At 34.9% G+C, this 23,637-nt stretch overlaps 1 protein-coding gene across 2 annotated transcripts in view; it reads right to left on the minus strand.

The window, feature by feature from the left end:
• The window catches only part of CNTLN (centlein), a 354,675-nt gene that overhangs the window by 19,720 nt on the left and 311,318 nt on the right, over positions 1–23,637 (minus strand). For both annotated transcript variants that reach the window (XM_059924674.1, XM_059924673.1), the window contains exons 24-25: positions 2,865–3,050; positions 288–365 (exon numbers count right to left, since the gene is read on the minus strand). In XM_059924674.1, coding sequence (XP_059780657.1) covers positions 288–365; positions 2,865–3,050 — 264 coding nt within the window. The remainder of the gene's footprint in view (positions 1–287; positions 366–2,864; positions 3,051–23,637) is intronic.

Genomic DNA, 23,637 nt, shown 5'->3' on the forward strand with positions numbered 1-23,637 from the left:
TGGATCCTTTTCAGTCTAGCAAGCATAGAGGTTGACTCAATAATTTAATTAATGCCTTTGCTAAAACCCATGTTGGCTCCTTCCCAAGGCATTTGCTTCATTTGTTAAGTCCAAAAGTACAAATGGAGGGTTAACTTTCCTGTCTACCTACTAGAATACTTATTTACCTAACAGAAGTAAGTAATGTGTCTAAGTGTTTACAAAAAATTAGGCATCTAGTAACAAAAAGTAAGCCTTGGAATTTTTAATCTGCAAGTTTTAACATATGAAGTAGAAAAACAAAATACCTGTCCTTCAAGAAGTTTCTGAATGTACAACAGCCATTCCTTGTCATTTTCAGCATCGATCTTTGTCCTTTCGATTTCCTGAAGGAAAAAAATAAAAACACTGTTGTTAATTTCATTTATATGAACTTGATCAGAATGTTAGATACTGAATAAATCTAGAGAAATATTGGTGGAATTAGATTCAGCAAAGAGCAGCCTGTCCTTTCAAAGTAGAGAATATTCAAATCGATGCTCTTTAATGTATAAATATCTACCTACATGTGGAAGATAAAGCTATATTTCTATATTTCATAATATAATTCAGGAATGTTTCATTTCTGCCTTCACAGTGGAGCTCACACTGGACTGAGGTGGAGGTGGAAGTGATTAAAATAAAATGAAAAAGAAGATGGAGCTGTATAAAAGAATCATTTATAAGTGACCCTCATAAGATGACATAAAACCTTATACTCAAAAATCTGACTTATCAGTAGATAATTAAGGAGTAATTGTTATAATCCCAGACAAAATAGGATATGTGTGGTTCTGGTGTACTTAAATGCTTACTCATTTAAAATATCCAATAACTAGCTGATAGGTAAGGGACGCTCCAACTTAAAGTATTGTTAAGTCACTAAATATTTTCAATGCATCAATTATCAAGGTAAAATATTCTGAAAGTATAATGTATTCACGTGTGCAACTGATTATTCAGTTAAAATCATGATTCGGTTTGCAAAAAAATGGACTTTTCAAAAAGGGAAGGGTTTGGAAAACTAACATTTGTTGAAAATTACTGTATGCCAAGTATCAGGCTAGGTACTTCGCATAGGTTGTCATAGTGTTTTACATGAATTTACAAGAGTTCGATGTAGCTTAAAGCATAAAATTCAGGTGGTTTGGGCTCTACTTGGGTAAGTCACTCAACTCTTCAGACCTCTGAAAGATGCAGGCAGGGATCAGTCCAAATAAGCTCGATCTATAATTAAATCTAGTAAATGTATCCAGGTGTGTGCACTGAGTCTTCACGGAACAGTGTGTTTTTTTCCAGGAGGACTTCCATTTAAGGTTGTGTGGTATGCATATTTTGGTGCTTGGCATCCCTGGCTCCAAACTGCATCTGCCCAGAGGCCAGGGTGCCATTTCTTCACAGAAACGTGCAAGCTACTCTTTGGGACTAAAAAGAGAGATCCTTTTCTAATTAATATACTCAAAGGGGACAACTTTTTCCAATTTGTCTACTCAAAGGGGGTTCTTTTTTCTAATCTGTAAGCCCAGAGAGGGCATCTTTTAAGACCACACAAAGGCGGTGATGCTATCTTCCAGAATACGTATGTGGAACACACACACGTATACACACATATACACATGAGGGATTTTGCTAAGTCTGTTTGTTTTAAAACTTTTAGGAAACAGTGGAGGACTCTATCTTAATTTTTTGTTAGGTTTCTTTTTATCAACCAAATTTTAATGAAATGTCCATAATAAGATACAGTTAACACCCTTGCCTCAGATACTATTATTTCCTGTGTGTCTTATATTTGATACTGTATTTCATAATGCTCTTGTACTTCAAAGTTCAGAATTCACAGACACTGTGGCATAGGTGCTGAAAATAGGAAACTGATAATTCACTATCGTATTCACCCATAGGATGAAAATAATCTTTGCAGGACTCCTTTGACCTCTTTTCTAAAAATTCTTCGCAGTTTAAAAACTTTTACAAGTTGTAGATCTGCTCTATCCCAGAAATTTTTTGAGAAACTGATGGGTGAGGGGTGCTGAAGGATGTTCTCATACAAACATTTAAGTCTATCATTTTATTTAGTCATTGAGCAAATATTTATGGGGAAGCTAAGAGTACCATCATCTCTTTAATCTTTCTAAACAATAAAAAATCTAATATTTATGTATTAAAGTTCAGAGACTTCACAATAGAACAGGATTGAGTATCCTCCACAGGTTTCACAGAAGACTGTGTATAAGATGAGATTCTGCTGTTTATGAGGCAGTAACTATCAAAAATGCAGTGCCCTCCTCAGGAGGTACAGAAATGCTACTGAAGACCTATATGTATATGCACATAAATTCACTCAGATGGGAGTATTTTCCCCACTTTAAAGCAATAAATATCTTTTTCTATAACTTGATCAACAATAACTTTGAATTTAGCTAGAAAAGCCAATACATTCACTACATTAAAAAAATCTCATGTAGGACGAAAAATTCTCAAATCAATCGTGACCCAGCTAACTAAATCCATTCAAACTGGCTTAATTAAAAATACTAGCTTACAAGATATATGATGAACTAAAGAAAATGGAAGAGACAGGAAAGGATAACTGACTTGAATAACAAGCAAGCAGTTCTAAAGGTTATGTGTACTGGCTTACTTCTGTATTACATAGTTAAATTTCTCTAAAGGTTTTTTGAGTTGGTTAATACTTTTGATGTATCTTTCATTGGTACACTAATAATCTTGCCTTCATTAATATTATCTTAAAGATGAAATTCTAAGAATTATAAAACAAATAAAAATATGTACTTACATTCAATGTGTAACAAGCCCATTATTAATAAATATTTAAGTGATCTTACCTCTTCATCTTCTGTGTCCAATATTTCCTCTAGATCTGACCGTGAAATGTTCAGGATAGATGCTGCCAAGGTCTGGGCTTTATGGGTTGAGGTTTTACAAGCATCCCTGTTTTTCTGCATCTTTTTAAGTTCTCTGATTTGTCGCCTTATTGAATGGACATCATTTTGTAACTCTCTCACCAAAGCCTGCAACATATTGGAAAGAATGTGGGCTCATATGGAAGTCATAAATGAAGAAAAAGCAGTCATAACATAAAAATGTGAAGATACTAGCAAATAATTTTTTATTAGGATTACTCTGATTTTATTTATATTGGAACATAATGGATTGCTCTTTACTTATTGTCAGAATGCAATAAAAGCTCTCGCAAATGACCACTTAACCAACTTGCTGGATTAACCAAATCTCTCCAATCCGTCTTTCAGATTTGCAACTGTTATCCTGGATGGTGAATACTTGTAGCAGGCAAGCTGCTTAGCATCATGCCAGAGCACAACTACTCCCACCAGTCGAGCTGATGCCAATTGTCAGATCTATTTATTCCTAAGTGTGTATATTTGTTGTAACAGGTTAGTTACATAACTAATTTAATTATTGCATAAATAATGAAAAATAACTGCATAAAGAGGGCTGTTCCTATTTTATTAAAACTGGATTAGAAATCTTTGGAAGGATTTGATAAAGCCAGGTGGGTAAAAGTGCAATTAAATTATGTGTGGGCAAGACAACAATAAAGGATTGACAAAAATCATAAAAGTCTAGGCTTGCTTCCACAAGAGTCTCTAATTTCTCCCTTTGAGAACACATGCCTGTGTGTGCATAAGAAAAAGGTAGCTCTTACTCTGGGTGGACAGAGCTCTGGAGCCTGATGCCTGGCTTTGTGGGCTGAGAGCAGGCTAGCTAGACGTTTGGGTTGTTCTCAATCTTTTGCCAGCTTAAGCAATGCTGCAATAAATAATGGTGCTCATATATACATTTTGCATCCCTAGGATATATCCCTAGAAGTGAAATTGCTGGACCAAAGGGTGTGTATAACTGTAATTTTGAAAGCTGTTGTTTAATTCTCCCTCTCTCCAAGATCGTACCAATTTACACCTACACAAAGAACATAGGAAAGTACTTGTTTCTCCATACCACTGGCAAAACACCAATCTGGTTTTTCAGTGTAGTTTGTTTTTTTCACTATATTATAAAGTTTCATTTCTCTTATTAAAAATGAAGTTGAGCATCAGCCTTAACAGAAAATTATATTTCTTTTGTCTTTTTTTTCCTATTTTTCTTAGTGATTTATAGAAGTTATTTATACTTCAGGGAAATTATAATTGTCTGTTGGGTATTTCTAATCTTTTTCATATTTTGTATTTTTCTTCTGACAGTAATTATAGTATTTTATACCTAGGAAAAAAATGTAAAAGCTATTTAATGTACTAAATGAATCTTTTCCTTTCTCACTTTTGAATTTAGTGATACTTTAAAATTTAGTGTGATACTTTAAAAAGCATTCTCCACAATTTTATATACATGTATGTATATTATATATATATATATACTCATTTTCAAACCATGATTTTTTTCTGCCACTTTTAAGATTTTATTTTTCAGTTTAAAATGTTTTATCCATTTGCAATCATCTAGAAAATTATTACATACAATCATAGTTGTCTCACCACCACCTGTTAAATAGTCTATATTTTCCCCATTGATTTCATGTGTGTTTAGGTCAGGTTCTGAACTTTCTATTCTGTTCCATCTGTCTTCTTATTAGTGAAGCTTTATAGTATATTTTAATTAGTGAGGCTTTATAATAAATGTTATAATCCGGTAGGGGTATCTCCCTCCTATTACCTTTCTTTTCAGATTTTTCTTGGTAATTTTTGTTTGTTTGGTTCTTCACATAAACTTCACATTGAGCTTGTCTAGATCCCCTTCCCCTAAACATTTGACTTGTAATTTTATTTAAATCAAGTTAAATTTTATTTGAATCATGTTAACATTTTAGAATGTTGAGTCTTCCTAATCAAAGACCATGGTATTCCCTTCCAGTTGGTTAAGTCTTTATTTGTGTTTCCGAGGATCATTTAAAAATTTTCTCTTTGTAGATCTTTTTTTTCCTGGGCCTCTTACTTTTTGGGGGGCACTGATTCTAGTACTGATTGTTGCTTATATACATAAAGATTGTTAATATATATTAAGCTTACTGAAATTTCTTATTTGTTATGAGTTTTTCAGCCGATTCCTCCTTAGCTTCCAGGAATTGAACGTCTGCAAATATTGATAATTTTACTCCTATTTTCCAATATATATATATTTTTTGCCATGCTGCACAGCTTATGGAATGTGGGATCTTAGTTCCCTGACCAGGGATTGAACCCAGGCCCTCAGCAGTGAGAGCGCAGAGTCTTAACCACTGGACCACCAGGGAATTCCCTATTTTCCAACTTTTATACCTCTAATTTCTTTCTTTTCTTATTGGATTATTAAGTTCCTCCTGAACAATATTAAATAGTAATATTGATGGACATACTCAACTTGTTCCTGATTTTAGTGGGAATCTCTCTACTTCCGAGGAAATACTAGGCCAGATTTTGAGTTGAGAGCTGTATTTTAATATACTAAAAAATACATCTTAATATATTAATATATAATATACAGTTTTATATAGTTAACTATCTACTCATTTTATTTTTATTTCTTGTAAGAATGGAAACCAAGTTGTCTTAAATCCATTTTAGCATCCATATAAACTACCATATGATTTTTCATCATAAATCTATTAATACAATTTTAAATAATTTTCTTAGTATTGAATTATCCTTGCATCACTGGAATAAACTCCACTTGGTGTGATATATTATTTTTTGATGTGCTGCTGAATTCTATTTGCTAATAGTTTATCTGGAATTTCTATATTAATAAGAGATTGATTCGTTTCTTCCAAAAATATTTGGAAAGAATCTTCTCTTTCCATGTTTTACAGTAGTTTTAATGAGATTGAATCTATCTGCTCTTTACTGATGTGGTAGCACTCATCTGAATTTGGCCTAGTATTTATTGCAAAGAAAGATACCTTTTTGGCAATTTATTTTAATTTTCTATGTGTTCTGGAGGGAGTTTTGGTACATCATAATTTTCCTAGAAAATGATCTATTTCATCCAGGCTTTCAAATTTATTTGCACAGAGTTGAACTAAGTATTCTGCCACGATTTTTTTTTTCCTGTGTCTATGTTTATTGTCACTTACTTGTTATTTTGTATAGTTGTGCTTTCTACTTTCTTAATTAGGTAAGCTAAAGATTCAATCTATTTTATTGCTTTTTACTTTTCTTTTCCAAAAAAATACTCTTGTATTCATTTATTAATTCCACATTATTAATTCATTAATTTCTATTTCAATCTTTAGATTCTATTTAATTCTTGAGTTGAATATTTACTTTCATTTATTCTTGTTTGCTAATGTAAATATATAAGGCCATACATTTTTTGAGCACTGTTTTAGCTGTATCCTATGGGTTCTGATAATTCTAGAATGTTATTCTTTTAAAAATATTCTGCAATTTGTTCACATTTCCTTCTTAACCCAATAACTTTTTTAAAAAAAAATATTTAAGTGCTAGTGACTGGTTTTCTGGTTTTGTTATTGATTGCAGTTTTATTGCATTATTCTCAGAGATCGTCATCTATACTATTTCTACTTTTCAGAGTTAACTGAGGTTTCTTTGTGGTGTGTCTTGGGTTGGAATGCCTGAAAACACACTCTGAGGGGTGGAGATTTGTGTGGGAGAGGGTGCTTAGAAGCAACACCTATAAGAAACTTAGGGAAGCGGGAGCAGGCAGAGGGAAATGTTGATCTGCACTGCGGTTCCAACAGAGGCTTCACGCCATTGTATAAGGAGCTCTGGAGCCGAGATAGCCTTTCAGAGTTGTCTCATCTTTGTTTTTTCCCCCTTATACATGACATGAACTTTTTTTACATCACTGTTCTTTATTTTTTTGAGTGCAGAAACTTTACTAAAACATAAACAGGGGATGACATATTAGACCAATTTTCCCTGGTTCATGTTATGTTCTTAGAAGTTTTTTATTTCCGAAAATTGTTTTTGGATTATAGCTTCAATATTTGTCCTGTTCCATCACTCCTTTTCTTTTTTGAAGACTCCAATTATACATGTGTTGAGTCTCTGTCATTTGCTTCATAAATCCTTTTTTCCACAATATGTTTTGTTTAACTGAAGCATAATTAGAATGAAACAGTGCACACATTTTAAGTGATTAGTTTAATGAGGTTTGATAATTGTATGCTTCTGTGTAGCCAACACCCTGTTCAAGATACAGAACATCTCCATACTCAAGAAATTTCCCTGATGCTCCTTCCTAGGTCAATTCCTCCCACATCCAGACAGCACTGCTCTCATTTATATCATCTTAGATTAATATTTCCTATTCTAGAATGTCATCTAAATGGAATAATACACTATGTACTCTTTCATGTCTGACTTCTTTTTCTCAACATGGTGGCATTTTTTTTGTTTTTGTTTTTTTAAACATTTATTTATTTTGGCTGCGTTGGGTCTTCGTTGCTGCAAGTGGGCTTTCTCTAGTTGCGGCGAGCGGGGGCTACTCTTCGTTGCGGCGCACAGGCTTTTCATTGTGGTGGCTTCTCTTGTTGCAGAGCATGGGCTCTAGAGCGCAAGCTCAGTAGTTGTGGAGCATGGGCTTTGTTGCTCCGCGGCATGTGGGATCTTTCCGGACCAGGGCTCGAACCCGTGTCCCCTGCATTGGCAGGCGGATTCTTAACCACTGCGCCACCAGGGAAGTCCTAACGTGGTGTTTTAAATTAAGGATTCATCCATATTGTTTTGTGTATCCGTAACTTGTTCTTTTCCTTTTAATTTATATTAAATGCAATAAGTTCAACAATATTTATACACACATACATTCATATAAAACCCAGAAATATATATTTTTTTCCTGAGATAATTTTATTTATTTTCTTTTACTTCTTTGCTTTGTCTGCCAACTTGCTTTCATTTGTTCCCATGTCTCACCACCTTTTCTCTAAGTTCTTACATTTATTTCCACCTTAAACATGTGCTTTTTGGAGGAAATTATTTCATTAATATTTTTATTCACAGTAAAATATTTTCATCTGCTCTGCAGCAACTATCTGTGGTGAAACTTCTTTTCCTGCCATTTACTTTTCCTGTTTCCTTCCTCCATTCCTATCCTAATCTATTTTTGTTGATACTATGTTGGTTCATTTTTCAGGACTCGTTTTTGAAAGAGAAGAGTTTTTCCGAGATTTCCTATTTGTAGAAAGTTATGTGGCAGAAGGGCCTGTGCTGTGCTGCAGGCTAGTGAAGTTTTATATATGAATTTAATATTTTTTCTGATGAATTCCATTAGCCAGGTTATTTTGGTTATAGTTTGTTTGGTTTTTTATAATATAAGGAATTTTTTTTCTTGGCTGCTATGAGGAAAGCCACCTCCTGCAGATACACCTTGTCTGCGTTATTCTTCATTAAGTCCTGCCTCCTCCTCTTCTCTGGAAGCAAACTAGTTCTAGGAAGCTCCTACACAAACAGGTGCAGACTCATTCCACTGTTGTAGACAGGTGATTAGGATGTGTACCTCATGTGACTGTCATCGAAGACAGTATTTTTGCTTGATCTTTCAGAAGTCTACAGCACCTAAGTCTTCTCTCCCTGTTATCTTATTTTTGCTTCCTTTTGGATGTCTTCAACAATCTTACCTGGTTTTGGCTACTCTTCTATGTCTTCTGAAATACAGGGTTTTAACTGTGATCTAGGTTTGCTGTAAAAAGGAACTGAATTTTTGTTTCTTATTCTCCTTGTCTGTCGTGTGATTCCAAGGGAGAGAAAGGGAAATGATGATTTTATCCCTTTATAATCAAGTCAGAATTCTCCAAAGTGCATTTTCCCCTACTATTTTATTATAAAAAATTTCAAACATGCAGACAAGTTTAAAGAAATGCACAGTGCACAACCATGTACCCACTACCTATATAGGCTACAATTAATTTTGCTATACTTGCTTTATCACATAGCTATCTTCCATCTTATTTTGTTGATGCATTTCAAAGGAAGTTGCAGACATCTGTACAGTTCCCCCCTAAACACTTCAGCATTCACTTCTTAACTAAAGATCAATATTTATTTATAATTCTCATTAGTATTTTTTGAGGTAAAATTTATATACAGTGAAATGCCTAAGTCTTAACTGTATGATCTTATGAGTTTTGACAATGAAAACACTGGGTAACTCACACCCAGATCAAAGTAAAGGACATTTCCATCACTCTAGAAAGTTGGCTTGTGTCTTTTCCTAGTCAATCTCCATCCCTAGCTCCAAGAGGCAGGCAACAACTGTCTTTTTTTTTTTTTTTTTAAATCTCTATAGATTAGTTTTGCCTGTTCTATAAATTCTTACAAATGGAATCATATACTATGCATTATTTTGTGTTTGGATTCTTTCACTTATAATGTTTTTGCAATTCATCCACATTGTTACATGTATAAGTAGTTCATTTCTTTGTATTGCTGACTTTTATTCCATTACATAATTATAACATTGTTATACATTTTCCTATAGATGGACATCTGGGCTGTTTCCAGTTCTTGACGATTATGAATAAAACTGCTATGAATATTCCTGCGCATTTTGTGTGTATGTGTGTACACATGTTTTCATTTCTCTTGAGTAAATACCTAGAAGTAGAATTGCTGAGTCATATGGTAGGTTACTGTTTCATTTATTAGAAACTTCTATAGCTTTCCCTTAGAACTTACGCCACCAATGGATGAAAATTCTCCATTCTCCACATTCTTTCCAACATTTAGTGGCTTACCTATTTTTTCTTGAATTTATTTCTAAGAATTGTATTTTTGATGCTATAGTAAGTTGAAAGTTTTTTATTTCATTTTCCAATTGTTTAGTGTTAATATATAAAAACTTTTGATTTTGACCTTGTATCCTATGAAATGGCTAAACTCTTGTTAATTCTAGTAGCTGTTTAATAAATGCTTAGAATTTTCTATGTAAAGAATCATGTCTCATCAGAGAAATGTACATCAAAATCACAATAAGGTATCACCTCACACCCATTAGGAAAGGCTATTATTGAAAAAACAAAAAACGTGTTGGCAAGGATGTGGAAAAACTGAAACCCTTGCACACTGTTGGTGGGATTGTAAAGTAGTGCAACTTTAATGAAAAACAGTAGGAGATATTTCAAAAATTTTGTAAAAAGAGAACTACTATATGACCCAGGAATTCCACTTCTGGATATATGCAAAAGAACTGACAGCAAGGTCTTTGCACACTTAGGTTCACAACAGCACTGTTCACAATAGCCAAGAGGTAAAAGCAACCCAAATGTCCACCGATGGATGAATGGACAAACAAAATGTGGTATATATGTACAATAGTATATTATTCAGCTTTAAAAAGGAAGGAAATCCTGTCACATGCTCCCAAATGGATGAACCTTAAGGACATTATGCTAAGTAAAATAAGCCAGTCACAAAAGGTCAAACACTGTATGATTCCACATATATGAGGTATCTAAAGTGTGACTACATCATAGAAACAGAAAGTGAATGGTTACCAGAGGCTAGGGGGAGGGGAAAAAGGGGAGTTGTTTAATGGGTATATAGTATCAGATTTGCAAGATGAAAAAGTTCTGCAAGTCTAATTCACAACTATGTGAATATACTTAACACTACTGAACTAATACACTTAAAAAGATGGTTAAGATGGTAAATTATTGTTGTTATGTTTTCTACCACAATAAAAAAAAGAATCAGGTCATCTGCAAATAGAAACATTATTATTTTTACCAATATTTATATCTTGTTTCACTCCTTTTCTTGTATTGCACTGGAATACTGAATAGAAGTGGTGAATAAACAACTCTGCCTTGCTCCTAGTCTCAAGGAGAAAGTGTTTAATATTTCAGCATTAGGTGTGATGTGCCCTGTGGGTTTTTTGTAGATGCCCTTTAACATATCAAGTTCTCTTCTACACTTAGTTTTCTGGGTTTTGTTGTTTTTGTTATCATAAATGGGTGTTGAATTTTGTCAAATGATTTTAGGGAGTATTTGTTTGAAATTCCCTTTTATTTTCTGAACGGGGTGGATTACATTGATTTCTTAGAACTGTTGAATCAACCTTTTGTTCCTAGGATAATATCAACTTATTCATGGTGTAAATCATTTCCGCATAATGCTGGTTTCGATTAACTGATATGCAGTTGAGGATTTTTTACATTGATGTTCATAGTGCAATGTTGGCCTGTGGTTCTTTTTTTTTTTTAATAATGTTTCATTAGGTTTTGCTTTTAGGGTTATGTTGGCCATATAAAATGAGTTGGGACTTATTTTCTCTTCTTCCATTTTCTGAAAAAGTTTCTCTAAGATGGTGCTATATTTTTCCTCAGATGTTTGATAGAATTACTCAGTGAAACCCTCTGGATGTGGAGAAAGTGCATGTGTTTTCTGAATGAAGGCTTTAGATTTTTAAAAAAAAATCCAATTTCTTTAACTAATGAAGAGCTACTCATACTTTCAATTCCATCTCTTGTCAGTTTTTGTGGTGAAAAGAGTTAATTCCGAATGGTTCTGGAAGCTCATTTTCCTTCTCCTCTTGGTAGTTCAGTAGGGACTCCGGATAGTTTAATAGCTACACTGAGTCAGTCGGAGGAAAGAGTAAAGGGTTTGGCTGACGTCTGTGCTCTAATAGGCAATGCTCAACCTAGGATCCCAGGTGTGCTCAACGGTGCTCAATGGTGGGGATGGGGCCCTTCCTCTCTCTTGGAGTGCACTCTGTCACACACCCAGCTTGCTGGCCTAAGCAGACCTCTCTCTGCTGGAAACTTGGCCATGGTGCATACCAAACATTTATACTCAGTCTTTGCTGTGGAATAAAGGAAGTTCTGGGGCTGTGTGCATTCTACTACTTGTCTGCCTCCAAACCCAATGTTATCTGAAATGTGTGGTGCTAGTGGTGTATGACTGTGACGCCCCTACATGACAGGTAAGATGTACTTTTCAAGGAAGTTGTCCATTTCACCTAAATTGTCAAATTTATTGCTATAATCTTGTTCATAACATTTCCTTATTACCTGTTTTAGGATCTGTAGTGATATCCCACCTTTAATTCCTGATATTGGCAATTTGTATGTTTTCTTTTGATCACTTTAGCTAGGGTTTTATAGTTGATCTTTGCAAAGAATTATCCTATGTACATTTTTTTTTAAACTATAGCATACAGACTGTTTTTTGTTTCTTTTAAAGAGCTCCTGACTTATTTATTGATTTATTTTTTGCTGTGTTGGGTCTTTGTTTCTGTGTGAGGGCTTTCTCCAGTTGTGGCGAGTGGGGGCCCCTCTTCATCGCGGTGCGCAGGCCTCTCACTATAGCGGCCTCTCTTGTTACGGGGCACAGGCTCCAGATGCGCAGGCTCAGTAGTTGTGGCTCACGGGCCCAGCTGCTCAGCAGCATGTGGGATCTTCCCAGACCAGGGCTTGAACCCGTGTCCCCTGCATTAGCAGGCAGATTCTCAACCACTGCGCCACCAGGGACGCCCTCCTATGTACATTTTAAATTATGAAACTGCCACGTTGTTCTTTAAAGTGCTGTTTCTGTTTACATTCCCTTCAAAAGCACGTGAGAGTACTTTTTTTCATAGCTTCTTGCTAACTTTAGATTTTATACATCTTTTATAGTTTTTTGATCTGATGTCAAACAGACAAAAATTATGTTTAATTTTTATTTATCTTGCATTTCCTGGATTCCGAGTGAGACTGAGCATATTTACAATATATTCATGTACTATTTGTGTTTCCTCTTCAGTGATTATTTTTATTATTTGCCCTTATTTCTACTGGGCTATTTGTCTTTTATTCATTTATTTGCAAAACTTTTTTATATATTCTAGATATTGTTTTATCTGGGCAAATATTCTCTCACATTGTCACTAGTCTTTTTTTTTTATGTCTTTTTTTTTTAATGTCTTTTTTTTTTACCTTTATTGGAGTATAATTGCTTTACAATGTCACTAATCTTTTATTTACAGTATCTTTTCCCTACAGTTAAGTGTTTTTTATGTAATCATGGTTTTTAGTTGTGGCCTTTATTGATTTTAGGTTTTCTGTTTTGATAATGAAGTTTTTTCCCATCTCAAGATTATAAAAATTTTTGTAATGCTTTAACCATTTCCTTCTTTATTCTTGAATTTTATAGCAATGGGTAATATATATTTTGGAGTTGTATGAGATATATAGCTAATCTTATTATTATTTTCTAAATTGAAAGCAATTTCTCCAATGCCATTATTGACTACTTTCCCATATACTGATTTGAAATGCAAAATCCAAACTTTATGCTCTAAATTCCCTTATAATGAGTTGGTTTTGCAACTCTTTCTGTGCCAATGCTCTATGCATCTATTTCTGCACTAATCATGCTATTTTATTTATATAGCTTTATAGCATGTTTTGATGTTTGCTAGGAAAAATTTCCCTCTCTCCTTCCCATTCTTCAGCCATTTTCATCCCCTCTTTTCAGTTATTTTGGAACCAGTTTGTATCTTGGACAGCACTCATATTTAGATGAGATATGGAATGAATTCTCACATTTAACAATATTATTTCTTCCCATTCAGAAAAACAGTATATCTCTCCATTTATTTAGTTCTTTTTTATGTCATTCAGTGTTTTATAGTCCACTTTATAGGTTTCTTGCATTTTTTGAAAGATTTATTCCTGGGTATTTAATAGTTTTTTATCATTGTAAATAGAAATTTAAAAATAGTATTTTAAAATATATTCTTACTTGCAAAGTCTACTTTATTTTGTATGTTGACCTTATTCTGAACTTGTTGCTGAATTATCTGGTTAGTTCTAATAGTTTACGACTTGATTCTCTTGAATTTCCTAGATCCACAAACATGTCATTAACAATCAAAGTTTAGCTGTATACGTTCAATTCATTTTGGGGAAGGAGGAGTTGTTTTATAGTTTATGGATTTTTTCTTTTATCTTTATTAAAGCCATTTAAAAAATTTCTTTGAGTTTATTTTTTTTTCTAGTATCTTGAGTTGAAAATTAAATTTTGGCTGAATTTCAAAGGTTTTGATATTTCACTGTAATTCATAAACTCACTTTTTATTTCCTCCTTAACCCAAAATCATATAGATGAGTTCGGAATTTCTAAGTGGATAGAAACATTTGGCCACTTATTTTGTAAAATCATAATTATATTATATCCTACTCAGGGTACATAGCCTAAATGATTTTTGCTTTTTTTGAACTTGTTGAACTTTGTAGCATAAGATGTAAGTAGTTTTTGTGAATGTTCCACAGGGGTTTGAAAAGAAAGTAGCCTTGCTCACATTTTCTCTATTTGAATTGTTGATTTTTGAATATAATATAGATTAAATATACTAGAAGATAGTAAATACACTTGTGGATTCATTGATTTCCTTTTGTAATTTCACCAAATTTTGCTTAATGTTGTCAGGTACATAAAAATTCATAATTTTATATTTTCTTTGCAAACTATCCATTTTTATCAACATGAAATTACCCTCTTTATCCTTATTAATGGTTTTTTCTTTAATTTTGTCTCAGAGTAATATTGCTATATCTTCTTTTTGTTAGCATTTACCTGGAACATATTCAATTGTGTGCTGGCAAACAAGCTCTTTTCCAGGGGACTGGTATGACTTGTAATGCTTGTCAATTTCTATGGCATTAAGTACTTGTACCATGATTGATTTCAAGCAACAAACACGAAGGAGATGCTGGAAAGAGATATGCAAAATCGATTCTCACAAGCTGGTACAAGCTAGTTGCAGGATATCATAATTTTATTCTTTTATTTTTTTAGCTTTAGGGATCGTTATGTTTTAGGTGCATCTTTTTCACAATCTCATAGTGTCTCTTTTTTTCTTTTTTTAAAATACATTTCAACTTTATTACATATATTGTGATTATTGGTATGTTTGGATCATCCTATCTTTTTTATTTACCATGTCTCTTATATACTGTTCCTCTCCTTTGTTCTGTCTTTCCTTCTTCCCTTCCTTCCATTCTTCCTCCTGGCTTGTGTTGAATTGATGGTGCTTTCTTTTTTTTTTTTTAAATTTCTTCTAATTCTTTGAAAATTAAATACTCAATTCCTATTCTTGTGGTCACCTTTAAAACTTCTGGACATATATTTAATATTATTCAAGTATTTAATTTGATTAACTTAATATAATAAATTAATATTATATTTTGAATCAATATCTAGAGTTTCTTATCCTCCACATGTTCCACCAAAGCAAAAAAGAAACTTAACTCTTCCAACCACCCCCTCCTCCTAACTTCTGGTACTGTAAACGTTAACATCAACAGTTATTTAGAGTTAACTGTAGGTTTTACTAGCGTCTTTGTTTTCCATTGTTTCATATGTTCTAAAGATCGACAGAGTCCCATTTGGGCAGAAAGACTTGAAGAAGTGAAAAGATAAACTATTTTAATATATACAGGAAAAGAGCAGACTTTGAGAAAGAATAGGGCTTGCAGTATTCAAGGAACACCAAGAAAGTCAGTATGGTTAAAGAGGAATCAGTGAGGTGACATGTAGTAGAAAGTGAAGTCACAGAAGTAACAACAAGACTAGTCATGGGAGCCTTGCAGGGCAGTGAAGACGTTTCATTCTATCGTGTAATGAGGAGTCATGAGACAATTTTGAGCAAGGGAGTGACACGATATGTTTTCAGTTTTAAAAGAACCAGTCTGACCAAAAAATGGAGAAAAAGATTGTCTGGAGCAAGAGCTGAAGAGGGAGATGAGCTAGGAGAGTATGCAGAGGTACAAGCAAGAGGTAGTGATAACCTGGACAGTAGCAGTGTTGAAAGGCAGCAGAATTCTGGATCGATTTTCAAATAATAGTCCACAGGATTTGATGAGGGATTAGACATGCAATGTGAGAGAAAGAGAAAAGACTAGGATGATTCGAGGTTTGGGGCCCCAACACCTGGATGACTGGTGAAAAACCAAATTCTGAGACAAAGAACACTATAACGGAAGTAAGACTGGGAGGAGTACAGATTCCAGTGGGTTGTGGGCTTAGTAATGAAAAAAAAAAGAGAAAAATTTCTTCAGGTTACTTCTGCTTTCTCAGTGAAAAAAGAAGCTGAGATTAAGGCACTAAGGAGGGGGTGGATGCTAGAGGTCTAAGAAGATAGGAGAAAGGAATGTTGGGGAAACCTGGGGGCTAAATGCACTGGGAAAGTATAACAGTCTTACACAGAGTGTTGAGGTCCCACCTGAAGTTCTTGGTTATGAACTTAAATTAAGACCAATCAGCATGGTTGTGTTTTTCTTTAGAGACATTCAGCTGCTTGGGTCCAGAAGAAAAGTGGGTAGAGATTCAAAACAAACTAGGCATGGATTTTTTCCATGTGAATATGACAGGGGGACAGATAAGCAGACTGAGGATATATGTTAAAAAGTGACCATGACAGAACATGGAGTACTTGTTGCATGAAAGCATAATGGGAAAGAAGGCGGTAATAATTAGGGAAAAGTGGTAACGTCAATGAATTTCAGTTTGTAATCATGTCAGAGAATTGTTGGAGTGTAAGTACAAAAAGACATGGGGGTCAGAGAATAAGATGTTAGAAATAGAGATTCTGGAGTTGATGCAGTTATTGGTAATGACAAGGCCAAGAGTAAAATTTCTTAATGGGAACACTTTTGGTATTGTGGAGATGACAATTTTTTTACTGTGTGGGACTAGCCTTCACAATGCAGGATGTTTAGCATCTCTGGCCAATGGGCACTGCATATCAGTAGCACCTCCTAGTCAGTGTGACAACCCAAAGCACCCACACATTTCCAAATGCTCCATAAGGTGGGTGATCCTTCCTTAATTCAGAACCAAGGGTCAGGGATATGATCATGAGACTAATCACTGGAACTGAATATGGTGAAGAATTGAGACACTAGGGTGCTGGATGACCTACATGGATAGGAGGTCATCCAAAATCATAACAGAATTGTGTTGGAGAGAAAGACTGTGAACCAGGTGAAAAGCTGTATGACTAACCTTCTACAATGAGGTACAAACAGATTTGGTGGTGAATATATGTTCCAATGGATTTCTGAGATTTATTTCAATTATTTCTTAATCTTATGCATGCCAAGAGAATATCTAAATAGGGTTGAATAATACCGGGATTCCAGGATCCACCCTCACGTACCACTAGAGTGTCATTATAAAGAGGTACAACAGGGACTTCCCTGGTGGCGTAGTGGTTAAGAATCTGCCTGCGAATGCAGGGGACATGGGTTCAAGCCCTGGTCCAGGAAGATCCGAAATGTCGCGGAGCAACTAAGCCCGTGTCCCACAACTACTGAGCCTGCACTCTAGAGCCCATGAGGCACAACTACTGAAGCCTGCATGCTGCAACTACTGAAGACCGCGAGCCGCAACTACTGAAGCCCACGCACCTAGAGCCCATGCTCTGCAACAAGAGAAGCCACTGCAATGAGAAGCCCACACACCACAACGAAGAGCAGCTCCCGCTTGCTACAACTAGAGAAAGCCCGCACGCAGCAACGAAGACGCAATGCAGACAAAAATGAATAAATAAATAAATACATATATTTACATATAATACATATATATTACATATATATATATATATGTAAAGAGGTACGACAAATGAATGGGTAAAGAAGATGTGGTACTGGGGCTTCCCTGGTGGTGCAGTGGTTGAGAATCCGCCTGCCAATGCAGCGGACACAGGTTTGAGCCCTGGTCCAGGAAGACCCCACATGCCGTGGAGCCTGCATTCTAGAGCTCGTGTGCCACAACTGCTGAGCCTGCGTGCCACAACTACTTGCCTCATGTGCCTGGAGCCCGTGCTCTGCCACAGGAGAAGCCCCCTCAATGAGAGGCCCATGCACCGCAATGAGGAGTGGCCCCCACTCGCCGCAACTAGGGAAAGCCCATGCGTAGCAACAAAGACCCAACACAGCCAAAAATAAATAAATTTTAAAAAATATTTCAAATAAATAAATAAATAAATAACACCTGAAATGATCCTTATGAACAATAACAACAAAAAGATGTGGTACATATATATAATAGAATATTACTCAGCCATAAAAAAGAATGAAATAATGCCATTGTAGCAACATGGATGGACCTAGAGATCATCATACTAAGTGAAGTAAGCCAAAGACAAATATCATACGATATCGCCTATATGTGGAATCTTAAAAAATGATACAAATGAACTTATGTACAAAACAGAAATAGACTCACAGACACAGAAAATAAACTTATGGTTACCAAAGGGGAAAGGGGTGAGGGATAAATTAGGAGTTTGGGATTAAAATATACACACTGCTATATATAAAATAGATAACCAACAAGCACCTACTGTACAGCACCTACTTGATACTTGATATCAAGTATCAAGACACTTGATATCTTGTAATAATCTATAATGGAAGAGAGTGTAAAAAACGAATATATATATATTTTAATATATATTTATGATTGAGTCACTTTGCTGTACATCTGAAACTAACCCTACATTGTAAATCAACTATATTTCAATAAAAATTTAAAAAACCCATAAGTTAAAAAAAGAGGTACCAAAATGAGGTAGAATCAAACAACGTTACATAGCACACATACGAAGCAGTGCTGTTACTAAATAATGTACCCTATATACTTTCACTTCAAATGCCTTAATTAACAGTTTTTTCACAAGAAAAAATTTTTGTACCTATGTATGATGATGGATGTTAACTAGTCTTATTACGGTGATCATTTTGCAATACATATATTGAATCATTATGTTGTACATCTGAAACTAATACAATGTTATATATCAAGTATATCTCAATTTTTAAAACTGTTACAATTTTAAATTACAGTATTTGTTAGGAAAAAAGGGGACAATATTAGGATAGATATAGACATTTACTCATTTAAAAGCAGTAATCCTGTATAAATATGCATATCATCAATATTGCTTCCATCCTTTACTTCTCAACTATAGGCATCCTAATTCAAGATACTTTGAACTGCCATTCTACAAATAGGATACATATTAGTTTTTAGCAATGTTGCCACCAGCTGGCTAAAAGCAACATAGGTGTATTTGGAAAATAAAAGTCTCTAGTATTACAAAATGTTATGTTATTTGGTTGAAATATACTTCATGATGCTTGAATATTCCTCTTACCTTCCAAATTATACCTTTCAGATACATAGTACAGTCTCACTGCATTCAGTTCATTGAAATGTTTTACCTTCCACCCATATATCCAAGTTAAGTTTTTGTTTTCATATTATCACACTGGCCTTTTGTATATATGCTGGGTCTCTGCCTGTTTTCAACTCTGGGTGCCACTCCCATCTGGATTTTATTTTTATTTCCCGTCCATCCACTGCAAAGCTGCCTTCTCTTACTAGTTCAAAATACACTCAGTTCTTCTCTAAGCAACTTTTTTTTTTAACATCTTTATTGGAGTATAATTGCTTTACAATGTTGTGATTGTTTCTCCTGTATAACAAAGTGAGTCAGCTATATGTATACATATATCCCCATAACCCCTCCCTCTTGTGTCTCCCTCCCATCCTCCCTATCCCACCCCTCTAGGTGGTCACAAAGCACCAAGCTTATCTCTCTGTGTTGTGCAACTGCTTCCCACTAGCCATCTATTTTACATTTGGTAGTGTATATATGTCAATGCTACTCTCTCACTTCGTCCCAGCTTACCCTTGCCCCTCCCCATGTCCACAAGTCCATTCTCCACATCTGAATCTTTATTACTGTCCTGCCCCTAAGTTCATCAGAACCATTTTTTTTTGGATTCCATATATATGTGTTACCATATGGTATTTGTTTTTTTCTTTCTGACTTATTCACTCTGTATGACAGACTCTAGGTCCATCCACCTCACTACAAATAACTCAATTTCATTTCTTTTTATGGCTGAGTAATATTCCATTGTATATATGTGCCACATCTTCTTTATCCATTCATTTGTCGATGGACACTTAGGTTGCTCCCATGTCCCGGCTATTGTAAATAGTGCTGCAATAAACACTGTGGCACATGACTATTTTTGAATTATGGTTCTCTCAGGGTATATGCCCAGTAGTGGGATTGCTGGGTCATATGGTAGTTCTATTTTTAGTTTTTTAAGGAACCTCCATACTATTCTCCATAGTGGCTGTATCAATTTACATTCCCACCAACAGTGCAAGAGAGTTCCCTTTGCTCCACACCCTCTCCAGCATTTATTGTTTGTAGATTTTTTGATGGTGTCCATTCTGACTGGTGTGAGATGATATCTCATTGTAGTTTTGATTTGCATTTCTCTAAAAATTAGTGATATTGAGCACCTTTTCATGTGCCTGTAGGCCGTCTGTATGTCTTCTTTGGAGAAATGTCTGTTTAGGTCTTCTGTCCATTTTTTGATTGGGTTGTTTGTTTTTTTGATATTGAGCTGTATGAGCTGTTTGTATATTTTGGAAATTAATCCCTTGTTGGTGGCATCATTTGCAAATATTTTCTCCCAGTCCGTAGGTTGGCTTTTTGTTTTGTTTATCGTTTCCTTTGCTGTGCAAAAGATTTTAAGTTTAATTAGATACCATTGGTTTATTTTTGTTTTTATTTCCATTTCTCTAGGAGGTGGGTCAAAAAGGATCTTGCTGTGATTTATGACATAGAGTGTTCCGCCTGTTTTCCTCTAAGAGTTTTATACTGCCTGGCCTTACATTTAGGTCTTTAATCCATTTTGAGTTTATTTTTGTATACGGTTAGGGGGTGTTCTAATTTCATTCTTTTACGTGTAGCTGTCCAGTTTTCCCAGCACCACTTATTGAAGAGGCTGTCTTTTCTCCACTGTATATGTTTGCCTCCTTTATCAAAGATAAGGTGACCGTATGTACGTGGGTTTATCTCTGGTTTTTCTATCCTGTTCCATTGATCTATATTTCTGTTTTTGTGCCAGTACCATACTGTCTTGATTACTGTAGCTTTGTAGTATAGTCTGAAGCCAGGGAGCCTGATTCCTCCAGCTCCTGTTTTCTTTCTCAAGATTGCTTTGGCTATTCGGGGTCTTTTGTGTTTCCATACAAACTGTGAAATTTTTTGCCCTACTTCTGTGAAAAATGTCATTGCTAGTTTGATGGGGATTGAATTGAATCTGTAGATTGCTTTGGGTAATACAGTCATTTTCACAATGTTGATTCTTCCAATCCAAGAACATGGTGTATCTCTCCATCTGTTTGTATCATCTTTAATTTCTTTCATCAGTGTCTTATAGTTCTCTGCATACAGGTCTTCTGTCTCCTTAGGTAGGTTTATTCCTAGGTATTTTATTCTTTTTGTTGCAATGGTCAATGGGAGTGTTTCCTTAATTTCACTTTCAGATTTTCCATCATTAGTGTATAGGAATGCAAGAGACTTCTGTGCATTAATTTTGTATCCTGCTACTCTACCAAATTCATTAATAAGCTCTAGTAGTTTTCTGGTAGCATTTTTAAGATTCTCTATGTATAGTATCATGTCATCTGCAAACAGTGACAGTTTTACTTCTTCTTTTTCTTTTATTTCTTTTCTTCTCTGATTGCTGTGGCTAAAACTTCCAAAAGTATGTTGAATAATGGTGAAAGTGGGCAACCTTGTCTTGTTCCTGATCTTAGTGGAAATGGTTTCAGTTGTTCACCATTGAAAATGATATTGGCTGTGGGTTTGTCATATGTCGCCTTTATTATGTTGAGGTAGGTTCCCTCTATGCCTACTTTCTGGAGAGTTTTTATCATAAATGGGTGTTGAAGTTTGTCAAAAGCTTTTTCTGCATCTATTGAGATGGTCGTATGGTTTTTATTCTTCAGTTTGAATATGGTGTATCACATTGATTGATTTGCGTATATTGAAGAATCCTTGCATTCCTGGGATAAACCCCACTTGATCATGGTGTATGATCCTTTTAATGTGCTGTTGGACTCTGTTTGCTAGTATTTTGTTGAGGATTTTTGCATACATGTTAATCGGTGATATTGGTCTGTAGTTTTCTTTTTTTCGTGACATCTTTGTCTGGTTTTGGTGTCAGGGTGATGGTGGCCTCGTAGAATGAGTTTGAGAGTGTTCCCCCCTCTGCTATATTTTGGAAGTGTTTGAGAAGGATAGGTGTTAGCGCTCCTCTAAATGTTTGATAGAATTCACCTGTGAAGCCATCTGGTCCTGGGCTTTGTTTGTTGGAAGATTTTTAATCACAACTTCAATTTCAGTGCTTGTGATTGGTCTGTTTATATTTTCTATTTCTTCCTGGTTCAGTAACAGAAGGTTGTGCTTTTCTAAGAATTTGTCCATTTCTTCCATGTTGTCCATTTTGGCATACAGCTGCTTGTAGTAATCTCTCATGATCCTTTGTATTTCTGCAGTGTCAGCTGTTGCTTCTCCTTTTTCATTTCTAATTCTGTTAATTTGAGTCTTCTCCCTTTTTTCCTTGATGAGTCTGACTAATGGCTTATCAATTTTGTTTATCTTTTCAAAGAGCTAGCCTTTAGTTTTATTGATCTTTGGTACTGTTTCGTTCATTTCTTTTCCATTTACTTCTGCTCTGATCTTTATGATTTCTTTCCTTCTGCTAACTTTGGGGGTTTTTTTTGTTCTTCTTTCTCTAATTGCTTTAGGTGTAAGGTTAGGTTGTTTATTTGAGATGTTTCTTGTTTCTTGGGGTAGGATTTTATTGCTATAAACTTCCCTCTTTGAACTGCTTTTGTCGTGTCCCATAGGTTTTGGGTCGTCATGTTTTCATTGTCATTTGTTTCTAGGTATTTTTTGATTTCCTCTTTGATTTCTTCAGTGATCGCTTGGTTATTTAGGAGTGTATTGTTTACCCTCCATGTGTGTGTATTTTTTACAGACTTTTTCCTGTAATTGATATCTAGTCTCATAGCATTGTGGTCAGAAAAGATACTTGATACAATTTCAATTTTCTTAAATTAACCATGGCTGGATTTGTGACTGAAGATATGGTCTATCCAGGAGAATGTTCCATCAGCACTTGAGAAGAAACTGTATTCTGCTGTTTTGGGGTGGAATGTCCTATAAATATCAATTAAGTCCACCTTGTTTAATGTGTCATTTAAAGCTTGTGTTTCCTTATTCATTTTCATTTTGGATGATCTGTCCATTGGTGAAAGTGGGATGGTAAAGTCCCCTACTATTACTGTGTTACTGTCGATTTCCCCTTTTATGGCTGTCAGCGTTTGCATTATGTATTGAGGTGGTCCTATGTTGGGTGCATAAATATTTACAATTGTTGTATCTTCTTCTTGAATTGATCCCTTGATCATTATGTAGCATCCTTCTTTGTCTCTTGTAATAGTCTTTATTTTACAGTTTATTTTTGGGACTTCCCTGGTGGCACAGTGGTTAATAATCCGCCTGTCAGAAATCTCTTGCATTCCTATATACTAATGATGAAAAATCTGAAAGTGAAATTAAGAAAACACTCCCATTTACCATTCCAACAAAAAGAATAAAATATCTAGGAATAAACCTACCTAAGGAGACAAAAGACCTGTATGCAGAAAATTATAGGACACTGATGAAAGAAATTAAAGACGATACAAATAGATGGAGAGATATACCATGTTCTTGGATTGGAAGAATCAACATTGTGAAAATGACTCTACTACCCAAAGCAATCTACAGATTCAATGCAAT

This window comes from Balaenoptera ricei, chromosome 6 (assembly GCF_028023285.1).
Source record: "Balaenoptera ricei isolate mBalRic1 chromosome 6, mBalRic1.hap2, whole genome shotgun sequence".
In the NCBI taxonomy this organism is placed as follows: Eukaryota; Metazoa; Chordata; class Mammalia; order Artiodactyla; family Balaenopteridae; genus Balaenoptera; species Balaenoptera ricei.